Consider the following 14,083-nt stretch of genomic DNA (forward strand, 5'->3'; position numbering starts at 1 on the left):
TTCTTAATAAAAAATGATTATTTTGTTATCAAAAAAGATTTCCGTAGTATATATAATATATTTGTATTTGTTTTCTATAAATGAATTACAATTGTTTCCACTTTTAAATTTAATTATCGTACAAAATAAGATGGGGTATCCGAAAGTCGTACGTACACAGGAGAATAAATCACTTCTTTTTAGTTTACAATTATTTCTATTCAACAAATTATGTCCATTAATTACTCAATCCTCATTATTATATTCACCATCATTATTATTAATAGTATTATTATAATTATCATTAATTACTATACTGTTAATGTTTATTGATCTACGGATAAAAAATTGTAGAACAAAATATTTTTTTATTCTTAAATTAACTCATACAATTTTATAAATTTACAATCAACAGTTCTGATTTCAATACTTTTTTTTTTTTTAATTTTAAAATTCATTTTTTTTAATTACAAATATCTCAAAAATTTTATTATCAAAAGCCTACGGTAAACAAATAAAAAATAAAATGTAAATTTTTAAAAAATCGTCCTTCAATTGAATTAAACGGTGTAAAGTTGTAACAAAAAATTAAAGGAAGATATTTGTAATAAAAAAAAATAAATTTCATATTTTTTGTTTAATTCTTTAATTTTTGTTTTATTTTTTTAATATTATTACTCCAGTGTACACGGTCTAATTTTAATTGGCTTCTAGTTAATTGATTTTTATTTTGCTGGTAGTTTTTCATACGCACAATTATTTTATTCACCCGTCACCCATACATACATCAGTTGATCTCAGTTTAGTCAATTTTTTAAATTTATAGTTTGGGTTTATTTTTTTATGCTCAATTTATTTTATTAAAAAATTTTAATTTTTTTTTCAGCAGCATGGAAAAAATTTTTTTATAATGCAATAATTTTTTTTATATTAGAATTTTCTTAATTTTTTAAAAATTTTGACATTTTTAATTAGCTGCATCGATAAAAAATTTTTATAATGCATAAAAAAATTTTCTGTACGTTAAAATTTTTTTTAATTTTTTGAAAAAAAAATTTTTTTGCACGGTAAAATTTTTTGCACATGGAAAAATTTTTTTTGCAAGGTAAAATTTTTTTATTGTATAAATGTAAACATTTTTAATTAGCTGTATGGTAAAATTTTTATTATCAAATGCAAAAAAAATTCTATGTGCATAAGAATATTTTTAGATTTTTATATAAAAAAAATTGCATGGAAAAAATTTCTATGCTTACATGGCAAAATTAATCTCTAGCTTAATAAATTATTCTAAAAAAATTTTTACCGTACATACACTCCACAAAAATTTTTTCCATATTTTAACAAAAAATCATGGAAACAATTTTTTTTGTCAGATGCACTGTAAAAATTTTTATTATTTATAAAACTTTTCACAATTTAACCTTGACACAACGATGGTTACATTTTTACCATGCAGTACAATAAAATTATTATTTTTACCATGCAGCACAATGAAATTATTAATTTCAACAAAATTGATCTCTTTATCATTAACATTGAAATTTTGTCACCGACACCGTAAAAATATTTTTGTAAATCATGGTAAAATTTTCTAAACAAAAAATTAAACCTAAAAATTAATAAATGAGCATAAAAAAATAAATAGAGTAAAAATTTGGACAGACTTATAATTTCAATTATTGTTGTAACTTTTGTAGGTTCAATAAATCGGAAAAAATGTTTTTTTTTTTTTGTCAGAGATTAAATTGATAATATTATTTTCTTTGTAATTTAGTGTTGAGTTTCAATAAACGGATTATTGGTTATAATTAAATTTAATCCTCCTCTTCTCCTGATTCAGATTCTTCCTCAGCATTTTGCAGCCATTCAATAAACTTTTTCATTTGGTCCAAGAAAAGAATTTTACCTTTGAGCGAATGGCCCTCCTTGTACCATTTTAATATAACCTCCTCAGAAATTACGTCCGCTGTTGAATAAAAAAAATTATTAATTTTTATTTGTAGATAAGATTGATAATGATAAAATTTATTGTTGCTTACTTTTGTAAAATAGTAAGACGATTTTCTGGAAGACTTTCATAAAATTCATATTTTCATAACAGAACTCTTGGACTTTTAAAATTAGAGCGAGTTCTGATTTGGCAGTGGTAGTAAATGCCCCAAACAATGGTGTGTATATTTTTAAATGTTTCAATGCTTGTTCGGCAACTAGTTCTTCTTTTTTATTCCATTCAGCGAGTCCCATTACAACAGTCCAGATCTTAAATTAAAAAAAAAAATATTAACTTATAGAAAATATTTTTAGTTCTTAAGTTATTTTAAAAATAAATTTTATCGTTTTGAATTAAGAAAAAATTATAAAAAAAATTTTATTTCATTTCTATTAATTAAAATGAGTTTTAAATATTTATTTTTACACAAATTTTAGAAAATTTTTAAGTTTTTAAATGATTTTTTAATTTATAAGCTATAAAAAAAATTCTAGAAATTTTGATTAAAAAAATTAAATTAAAAAAAAAAAAATGTAATATTTAAGCTTTCAATTATTAGAAAAAATTCATTCATTTGAAAATAATTATTATTAATTTGTAGCTAAGAAATAAGCCTAGAAAAATTGTAAAAAATAGTAGAAAATTTTAGAATAATTTTAAATACTAAAATTTAATAAAAATTTATAAATTTTGAAATAATTATTTAATTCTAACAATAAGACTAGAAAACAAAATTTTTTAATTTAATAACAAAAAAATTAAATTCTAGAAAATTTAAGTATGAAAGTTAAGTTCTGGTAATTTTAATGATTCGAGATTAATTCAAAATTTTCAAATTTAATAATAATTTTCTTAAAATTCATCAATTTTTAAATAATTGAATTCTAAAATTTCAATAATAATTTTATCAAATTAAATAACATGATAAAAAAAAAGTTGTAGCAAGTTTCAGTTTAAAAATAAAGTTTTAGTAAATTTAAGAATTTAAATATAATTACACAATTTTTAAGTAAAAACAAAATTTTTACAAAATTTGATAACAAAAAATTTAATTTTAGCAAATTTAAGTCTGAAATTAAAATTCTAGAAAATTTACTAATTTTAGATATTAAAATTCATTAAAAATATGTAAATGAAAATTTTATAAAATTCGATGACAAAAAAAATTTTATTTTATTAAATTCAAGATTGACAATAAAGTTCTAGTAAATTTAAGAGTTTTAAACTGAATTAAGTAAAAATTATTTCAAAATTTATCAATTAAAAAATAATTATACAATTTTAAAAGAAAAAAAAATTTTATAAAATTCGACGATATAAAAAAATTTAATTTTAGTAAATTTAAGTCAAAAAAATAAGTTCTAGTAAAATCAAGAAATTTAAATCAAATTAAGTAAATTAAATTATCTTAAAATCCGACAATTCAAAAATAATTATACAATTTTAAAAGTAAAAAAAAAAATTTTGATAAAAAAATTTAGTTTTAGTAAATTAAAGTCTGAAAATTAAGTTCTAGTAAATTTTAGAATTTTAAATTTAATTAAATAAAAATTATTTCAAAGTTCATCCATTTTAAAATAATTAAACAATTTTGAAAGTAAAAAAAAATGATATAAAATTTGACAAGAAAATTATAACATAGAAAATTTTGATTTTAGTAAATTCAAGTCTGAAAATAAAATTCTAGTAAATTTTAGATAATAAAATTCAATAAAAATAAATATCAAAATTCATAAAATTTAAAATAATTATACAATTTTAAAAGTAAAAAGAAATTTTATAAAATTTGATATCAAATAATTCAATTTTAGTTAATTCAAATCTGAAAATTAAGTTCTAATAAATTTAAGAATTTTGAACTAAATTAAGTCAATATTTTCTCAAAATTCATCAATTTTTAAAATAAAAAAAAAATTTGTAAAATTTGATGGTATAAACAAAATTTAATTTTAGTAAATTGAAGTTTGAAAACAAAGTTCTAGTAAATTTAAAAATTTTTAATTAAATCAAGTCAAAACTTTCTCAAAATTCATCAATTTTAAAAGTAAGAAAAATTTTATAAAATTTGATAAAAAAAAAAATTCAACTTTAAAAATAGAGTTCTAGTGAATTTAAATTAAATTAAGTAAATTAAATAATCTCAAAATTTACCAATTCAAAAATAATTGTAAAATTTTAAAAGTAAAAAAAATTTTATAAAATTTGATATCAAAAAATTTAATTTTAGCAAATTCAATTCTGAAAGTAAAATTCTAATAAATTTATTAATTTTAGAGATTAAAATTCAATAACAATATATATAAAAAATACATAAAATTCAAAATAATTAAACAATCTTAAAATTTAAACAATTTTATAAAATTTGATATAAAAAAATTCAATTTTACTAAATTCAAGTCTGAAAATTAAGTTCTAGTAAATATATGAATTTTAAATTAAATTAAGTCAAAATTTTTTCAAAATTCATCAATTTTAAAAGTAAAAAAAAATTTTTATAAAATTTGATGATATAAAAAAAATTCAACTTTAGTAAATTTAAATTTGAAAATAGAGCTCTAATAAATTTAATAAATTTAAATTAAATTTTTAGAAAATTCATCAATTTTAAAATAATTATACAATTTCAAAAGTTAAAAAAAAAAAATTATATAATATTTGATGACATAAAAAATTGTAATTTTAGTAATTTTAAATCTCAAAATAAAATTCTAGTAAATTAATCAAATTTAGATATTAAAATTAAATAAAAAGTTTATAAAATTAAATTCTAAATCTTTAAAAAAATTTTTTTAAATTAAATTAAATAAAATAATTATAAAAAAAAATAATTCATACCAGTCCAATGACTTCATGCTCAGGAATAGCACACTTCAAAGCCATTTCCTTGACATCAAGCACAATGTCCTTAATGGCGCGATTGTCGGCGAGGTCCTCAACAAGGAGTTGCTGGAGATCACGCTTGGCCTCCTGACTGGCCTGGTTCTTGTGGAGCTTAACGATGTCAGTCAGCCCAACAGACTCGAAGACGGAGCGGAAGTACTCCTCGGTGCGCTTGTTCGGGGGCACGAACTCCATGAGCCGTCCCTCGATGCCACCACGCTTGAGAGCGGTCATAAGACTCGGCAGGCCCTTTTCATTCTTCCAGGTGACGAAGACCTCAAGAAGGAAGTCAAGAGCCAGATTGTCTTTGACGAGATGTTCGTTGATCAGGACGCCGAGGACCGTAGGGGGCACGGCACCGTTCGAGATCCAGAGGGCCGTCATCCTGGCGAGCTTGATGCGCTCCTGGGTCGTGAACCCCTTTATAAAAACGAGTACCTAGAAAAAAAAAAAAAAATTTTTTTTAATTTGTTTAAGAGATTTTTTATTAAAATTAATTTTATTAAGGTAAAAGCCCCAGTATATGATCATATACTGGTACATGATCATATATTGGGGCTTTTACCTTATATGAATTTTTTTTTTTTAATTAATTTTATTATATGAAATTTTTTGTTTATAAATTAATTATTTTATGAATTTTTTTTTTTTTTAATTAATTTTATTTTATAAATTTTTTTTTTTAATTAATTTTATTTTATTATATTTTTGTTATTTGTTTTTAATTAATTTTATTTTGTGAAATTTTTGTTTTTTTTTTTAAATTAAATTTATTTTATGAAATTTTTTTTTTAAATTGATTTTTTTTATTATTTTTTTTTTTTTTTTTTTTTTTTTTTAATTAATTTTATATTATGAAATTTTTTTTAATTAATTTTATTTTATAAAACTTTTTTTTTTTTTTTTTAATTTTATTTTAATTTACACGTACCTTCTTCATCTCCTCCTCGAACATTTTCTCCAGGTACTTGTACCGGCGCATCAATTTTATGAACACCTGCTCGAAGTTCTTCAGCGACTCCATGTCCATCGGCTGCTCAAACACGCAGGCCTTTGTTTTGCAGAGCTTGTCTCCATCCTGGGCGACGGATCCTCCGGGGACGAGAAGCCCGCCGGCGATCAGGATGTCGAATAGAGCCTCGCCATACCGGCGGTAGTCCAGTTTAGAGCCTGCGGTGTCGAGGTACTTCGATACTGCGTCTAAGTCGTTGTCAGCCTTCTCCAGACCCAGTAACACTGCATCTCGGAATCCGGTAGGATCGTACTTCTCTTTTTCATCTGTAAATTTTTAATTATCAAGGTTAAACTATTGACGATTTTAAACATATAAGCTTACCCTGATATCACACTCATCGAGACCTTTCATTTGAGTTCTCACATCAATTTTTCATATATTTATATATATTATATATATGTATATATGAAAAATATATCAAAAATGCATGAGGGTACTCAAATGAAAGCTCTTGATGAGTGTAACATCGGGATCAACTTATTTCTTTAAAATATATATTATAAATAAGTATACATGAAAAATATATCAAAATTTAATGTTATTAAATTTAAAAAAAAGTTATTTTTAAAAAATTGCATTTTTTCTTTTTTAAGAATTTTTTCGTTATAAATTTTTTAAAATTATTAAATATATGCTAAATTAATTTTTATTAATTAAAAAATGACCATATATCTTGTGAATTATTGACATTTGTAAAGATATACGTTCACCCTGACATTATACACATCGAGACCTTTCATTTGAGTACCCACATCAATTTTTCATATATTTTATATGTTTATATATATGTATATATGAAAAATATATCAAAAATGCATGTGGGTACTCATATGAAAGCTTTTGCTGAGTGTAACATCGGGATGAGCTTATATCTTTAAAAATGTCAATAGTTAAGAAAGTAACGTGCAATTTAACAAAAATTAGGATGACATTTTTTTAAAGATATTTTAAATTGATTGTCCAATTTTTTGTTTTACTTTATATTAATTAATCTTTTGAGAAACAAAATTAATGCTTTTTAATAATATTTTCTCAAGTTTAATAATTAATTTAAATCGACAAAGTCAATCATCCGGATGCACCAATTATTGACAGGCTGATAAATCGATTGATCCAACTAGTGACATACCGTTGCACCAATTATTGACTCCCTTAATGCTTACTTGTCACCATTAATCTGATCTAAATACAATAAGTAAAGTCAGATTGGAGAGGTTACAGCTTGGTATAAACTCACCTGTCAATATCAGATCTATATATTTTGTGTACCAATTATTGACACCAATTATTTTATAATTAATAACCATTCAGTTGAATGTAAAATCCGATATTGTTAATTTTTAATACTTAATTTATTTATTAAAAAAAATGTTTAATTTGATTAGTTTAAAAAATAATTAAAAATCTGGAAATTTTAGTGCTTACTTCAAAATAGTTTATTTTACAAGTTTCAGAATACTGAACTTTATTATTTTAATTAATGAATATATTTTTCTCATTAATTTTTTTTTAATTCTTAGTGTATAAAAAAAATTGTTATTAATATTGTAAATAAATAAGATTTAAAATAAAATAGGGTGTCAATAATTGGATCCCTGTCACTAATTGGTGCCTTTATATATTACCTTAGTTATTGTTTATCTAATTTTATACGCCCTTATCTGTAACGCGATATAAAAAAATAGTTTTCTAAAAAAATTTAAATATTCTTGATAAATAAATAAATTTTAATTATTTAAAATAAATAAAAAAATTAATCAATTATTAAAGTTTGATTATTTGGAAAAATTAATACAATTAATAAAAAATTAAATAATTTTTTAAAAAGTTTTTAATAAAATTCAAGTAGATTTAATAATTTAATTAAGCAACTAAAAGTTTGATATTTAAATTCAATAGATAATTAATTTTTAAATACATTGTCAACTTTAAAATCCAGAAATAATTCTAATTAATTCAATTTATTTTAAATAAAATTAATTTAAATTAAATTTAACAATTAGAGATCAATTCTAGAATTTAAAAATAATTCCAGAAATAATTTAATAATAAAACTCATATATAAAAAATATGAGAACAAGTTTAAGCGCTTGAGTTAAGAGAATTCGGTGTGGTATTACTACTATACACGAAAAAGGTCATTGCACATATTGATGTTAACTTAATAATTCAAGTTATTTTTTATTAAAACCCACGAGGATTGAGTAGGTATATACAAATTTAACTGTGGCTAAATTTATAAAATTTGTAAAATTTGGACAAATTTCTTAGAATTTTTATTATAAATTAATCATTTTAATATGTTTGTTTTACATTGCAGACAATTTTTTATATTTTTAGTTTGTTTATTTTGCAATTTAAATTTTCTTTAATTGTATTGGTTATGAATTATTTATTATTGTTTTTTGAAGGCGATAATTGTGATTATAATGTAGCAATTCATCACAGCCTTGAAAAATAAATTATCAAGAAGTCAAAAAATAATAAAAATTAATCATGATATTTTTTTAATGATTATTATTTTTTTAATTATTTAATTCAAAACTAAAAATAAATTATTTCAATATCACAATTTAAAAAAATTTACACAGAAAAATTTTTCAGTATAAGAATGAAATATGATTTTTTTTTTATCAAATTTAAACTTTTCAGATTTAGAACTAAAAATTCTAGTAGTTTTTCATAAAAATAGATGAAAAAAAATTAGAAAAAAATAGCAAATTAAGAATTGTCAATTTTAGAATGAAAATTTTTTTAATTGATTTTTTAAAAATAAAAAAAAAAATTTTTTTTCAAGTGCCTGCTATTTTCAGCATCCAAAAAATTTTTTTTGTAAATATTTTTAAAATAATACAAAAAATTAAAATAATTTAAGTGTCATAATTAAATAAAAAAAATTAATATCAAAAAACTTCTAAATATAAAAATTCTATCAAATTTTATATTAAAATAGAAAAATTTGAAAAAATAATAAAGTAAGCAATAGTATTTTGACAATTTAAATTTTCTTTGAGTAAGTTCCTCAAATTAAAAAAGAAAAAAAAATTTGAGTGCGCTATTTTAAAATCATAATTGAATATGAATTTTTTTAATCAATTTTGATTAATCTATTAAGAGAATAAGAAAAATTTTCTTTCCAGGATAGTCACGTAATAAAATCGGTTTTTTTTAGTGAAATTTACTGTCATCGCAAAGGTCTTGACTTGACTTTGTGCTCTTTCCAGGTTTTATTTCATTCTCACTGATATTTATTAAAAGTATTTTGGTTGCATTCGAAAATGCTCTATCTCTAGGTACCTAATTAATAAATGACCTTTTATATTGTGAAATTTTGACATTTTTTAAAATATAAGCTCATCATGATATTACACTCATCGAGACCTTTCATTTGAGTACCCACATCAATTTTTTATATATTTATACATATGTATATATTAAAAATATATAAAAATACATGTGGGTACTTAAATGAAAAGCTCTTGATGAGTGTAACATCATGATGAGCTTATATCTTTAAAATATATATTATCTATATGTATATATGAAAAATATATCAAAACTTAATGTTATTAAATAAAAAAAAAAATATTTATAAAAAAAATTGCATTTTTTTATTCTAAAAGATTTTTTTGTCATTATTTTTTTGTTATAAATCTTTTGAAACTATTAAATATATGCTAAATTAATTTTCATTAATTAAGAAATTACCTTTTATTTTGTGAAATATTAACATTTTTAAAGACCTTATCCCACCCCGACGTTACACTCGTTAAGACCTTTCATTTGAGTACCCACATCAATTTTTCATATATTTATATATATTATATATGATATAATGATGAGTTAACATCATGATGAGTTTATATCTTTAAAAATATCATAAGTTGAAAAATAGAATATAATTTCAAAATTATTGACATTTTTAAAGATATAAGCTCTTCATGATCTTACACTCATCGAGACCTTTCATTTGAGTACCCACATCAATTTTTCATATTTATATATATCATATAAATGTATCTATGAAAAATATATCAAAAATGCATGTGGGTACTCAAACGAAAGCTCTTGATGAGTATAACATCAAAATGAGTTTATATCTTAAAAAATGTCAATAATTAATAAATGACCTGGTATCTTGTGAACTATCAACATTTTTAAAGATATAAACTCATCCCGATGTTACACTCATCGAGACCTTTCATTTGAGTACCAACATCAATTTTTCATATATTTATATATATTATATAAATAATATATATTTATATCTGAAAAATATATCAAAAATGCATGTGGGTACTCAAACGAAAGCTCTTGATGAGTATAACATCAAGATGAGTTTATATCTTAAAAAATGTCAATAATTTAGTAATGACCTGGTATCTTGTGAACTATTAACATTTTTAAAGATATAAGCCCATCTTAATGTTACACTCATCGAGACCTTTCATTTAAGTACCCACATCAATTTTTCATATATTTTATATATTTCTATATATTATATATATGTATATATGAAAAATATATATAAAAATGCATGTGGGTACTTGAATGAAAGATCTTAATGAGTGTAACATTAAGATGAGCTTATATCTTTAAAAACGTCAATATTTAAAAAAATACAGTACAATTTAACAAAAATTAGAATTTCATTTTTTTAATACTTATTTCAAATTAAGATACGTAAACTATTGACATTTTTAAAGATATAAGCTCACCCCGATATTACACTCATCAAGACCTTTTGTTTGAGTACCCACATCAATTTTTCATATATTTATATATATCATATATATTTTATATATTTATATATATCATATATATGTATATATAAAAAATATATATAAAAATGCATGTGGGTACTCAAATGAAAGCTCTTGATGAGTGTAACATTAAGATGAGCTTATATCTTTAAAATCGTCAATATTTAAGAAAGTACAGTGCAATTTTTAATTTTTAAGCTCATTTTAATTTTTCAGCTCACAAGTAATTGCACTCACGTAGTAACTCCAAAGTTGCTAGTAAAAATTATTAAAAAATGACAATTAATTTTTTAAAAATACAAAAAAAAATTTTTTTTGAACTAAAAAAATTTTTTCTATAAATATTACCAAAATACCAAAAAAAAAATTACCTCTTTTTCGGGTCTTTATGCGTTGACCTGATAGCACTGGCTTTTCTATTTTTTGACTCATACAACAACCGTCTGAAAAATAAAAAAACATTCGTATTAATAAAAAAAAGTGAAAAATAAATATTAAATAAAATAAAATAATAAAAAATATTATTAAAAAAACCGCGAAGGCACGCGTTCATGACATCTGACCTTGCGTAGCTTGAATCATAAACCGACTTTAAAATAATATTTGGTAATGAAAAAAATCCTTGTAAAATAATTAATACATAAAACTTATAAAACAAATAAATAAACAAAAGCTTAAGATAATTTTGTGCGCTGTACAAAATATTACTATTTTAGGTCTCTGAGGTTAAGAAAGGCCACGATGGCCGATCTCAAAACCTAGTTAAACTTTTTTTCACCGAGACTATTGTTCATTATTTTTTCACCCGGCAGCTTCGAGTTTTTCTTACAAAAAAGTTAAAATCTTAAAAATTTTTTTAATTAAATAAATTTTAATAAAATAACAATTATTATTTTTATTATTATTGTAGATTTATTTAAAAACTTACTCTGCAGCACGTACTGATAAACACAACTCCTCGAAAGGTGTTAAAAAAGAGAAACAAGAAGCTTAGGACGTAGTTGGGACAACGCTTAGGTGTTTTAATGACTAAGAGAAGCATCGACTTCCTAACCAGAGAACATTGCAGAGTTTGCGCAGCTGATATTTTAAAGTCACGGCGGACGTGGCACGATTACTTTTATTTAAATATACATTTTGTACACTATCTATTTTGCTACAGTTTTAAACTACTGCGCATGCGCGAAGGGAACTTTTGCGCTACTGCGCATGCGCGAGTGTAGTTTCAACAGGAAGTTGGTTTTTTTTAGTTTTTTATTTTTTTGGATTAAAAATTGTAAAATTTAGATTTTTTTTTATTAATTTAATTATTATTTTTGTTTAATTAATCCTTTTTTTATTTATTTTTTAAATTTTGCCGCGAAAAATTTGAAATTTATAAAAAGCGCGAAATTTAAAATTTTAAAATTAAAGATTTTTTATTAAATTTTTTTTAATTGGTTTTTTTTTATTATTGCGATTAATTAAGCGTTAATTTGATTAATTTAATTGATTAATTAATTAATTATTAATAAATTAATAGAAGATTTTTTAATAATTTAGAAATTTTGTTTCAAAAGTTGAAAATTTGTAGAATTTAATTTTTTCTTCTTTAGAAATTAGAGATTTTTTATTAAAATTTTTTTAATTGGTTTTTTTTATTAATGCGATTAATCAGGCGTTAATTAGATTAATTTAATTAATTAATTATTAATACATTAATAGAAAATTTTTTAATAATTTAGAAATTTAGTGTTAAAAGTTGAAAATTTGTAGAATTTAATTTTTTCTTCTTTAAAAATTAGAGATTTTTTATTAAAATTTTTTTCATTGGTTTTTTTTATTTATGCGATTAATTAGGTGTTAATTTGATTAATTTAATTAATCAATTGATTATTAATAAATTAATAGAAGATTTTTTAATAATTTAGAAATTTAGTTTTAAAAGTTGAAAATTTGTAAAATTTAATTTTTTCTTTTTTAAAAATTGAAAAGCTTATTATTTTTTAATATTTTATGTTTGTAATTATAAAATAATAAAAATAATATAATGTGAGAAAGTAACAGCTAATGAATTAAAATTTTTTAATAAATCTCAATTTATTGCAAGAAAAATTTTTAAAATTAAACATAAATTTTTTTTAATGTTTATGAAAATTGAATTAGCAGACGTTTGACAATTTTTTGATTCTTCTTGAAAAATAGTTTAGATTTAAAAAATTTTTATCAAAAAATTGTTATAAATTTTTAGATCTACAGATGGAATTTTTTTAATAAATTTTTTTTGTTATAATTTATTTATTAAAATAATATCAGGTGTCTCAATTTCAATATAAAATTTTTGTATAAATAAAATAAGCAGAAATCTGACATTTTATCAATTGAAAAAATTATTATAAAAAAATTAAATTAAAAATTCTACATGTAGCAGATTTAAAAAACAATAAGTAGAATTTTTTTAAAATTATTTTTCTCATTTTATAATTTAATAAATAAAAGAAATTCTTAAAATTTTTAAACGTTCGCTGATTTAAAGATAAAATTTTATCAAAATTAAATTAGCAATCTGAAATTTTATCAATTGAAAAAATCATTATAAAAAAATTAAATTAAAAATTCTACATGTAGCAGATTTAAAAAATTGTAATTACAATTTTAAAAAAATATTTTTCTTATTTTAATTTAATAAATAAAAAAATTCCTAAGTTTTGTAAGCGTTTGCTATAGTTAAGTTTAAAATTTTTATCAAAATTTTATACCAAACATTTGATATTCTTTATGAATTTTATAATTGAAAAAATTAGAATAAATATTTTACATCAAGATTTAAAAATTGCAAATTAAAATTTTTTTAAAAATATTTTTCTAGTTTTGATTAAATAAATGAAAAATATTCATAAATTTTTAATGATACTGAAACTAAAAAACATCTGATAATTTTTAGAATTATTTTAACAATTAAATTTAGCAAAAAAATTTTATTTCCAAAAATTTACAAATAATAATAGATCCAATTTTTTTTTCTAATAAATTTCTTTACATCTAATTAAATTGCAATTGCAAGAAAAATTTTTAAATTGACAAGTTTTTTATAATTTTTGCTGATTTAAAGATAAAATTTTTATCAAAATTAAATTATACCAAAGATTTGATATTTTTTATGAATTTTATTATCGATGTATTATTAAAAAAATTAGAATAAAAATTTTACATCAAGATTTAAAAATTGCAAATAAAAATATTTTTCTAGTTTTAATTAAATTAATAAATTTTTAATGATACTTAAACTAACAAACATCTAATAATTTTTAGAATTATTTTAACAAATAATAAATTTAGCAAAAAAAATTTTTTTTTAAAACTTATAATAATAATAAATTTAATTTTTTAAAAATAATTTTCTTTACATCTAATTAAATTGTAATTGCAAGAAAAATAAAAAATTATCCGGAAAGCTATCAAGTGTCTGCTCTA

General features: G+C 20.5%; 1 protein-coding gene across 1 annotated transcript; it reads right to left on the reverse strand.

Annotated features, from left to right (window-relative positions):
• Positions 1-1,632: 1,632 nt before the first annotated feature.
• On the reverse strand, positions 1,633-11,714 carry LOC123263067 (protein krasavietz). Its single transcript, XM_044725604.1, has 6 exons — positions 11,559-11,714; positions 11,002-11,073; positions 5,784-6,130; positions 4,808-5,290; positions 2,022-2,241; positions 1,633-1,948 (listed from the first exon to the last, which is right to left on the reverse strand). The coding sequence occupies exons 2-6, from the start codon at positions 11,060-11,062 to the stop codon at positions 1,797-1,799; spliced, it is 1,263 nt and encodes a 420-aa protein (XP_044581539.1). The 5' UTR covers positions 11,063-11,073; positions 11,559-11,714; the 3' UTR covers positions 1,633-1,796.
• Between the last annotated feature and the right edge of the window lie 2,369 nt (positions 11,715-14,083).

The sequence above is a fragment of the Cotesia glomerata genome, linkage group LG4 (assembly GCF_020080835.1).
Source record: "Cotesia glomerata isolate CgM1 linkage group LG4, MPM_Cglom_v2.3, whole genome shotgun sequence".
In the NCBI taxonomy this organism is placed as follows: domain Eukaryota; kingdom Metazoa; phylum Arthropoda; class Insecta; order Hymenoptera; family Braconidae; genus Cotesia; species Cotesia glomerata.

Bases quoted from the DNA above. Each gene is read 5' to 3' on its own strand.
- LOC123263067 (XM_044725604.1), bottom strand. From the start codon at position 11,062: ATGAGTCAAAAAATAGAAAAGCCAGTGCTATCAGGTCAACGCATAAAG. The intron at 6,131-11,001 runs GTAATTTTTTTT...AAAAATTTACAG, and splicing joins CATAAAGACCCGAAAAAGAG to ATGAAAAAGAGAAGTACGAT. The intron at 2,242-4,807 runs GTATGAATTATT...TTTTAATTTAAG, and splicing joins AGCATGAAGTCATTGGACTG to ATCTGGACTGTTGTAATGGG.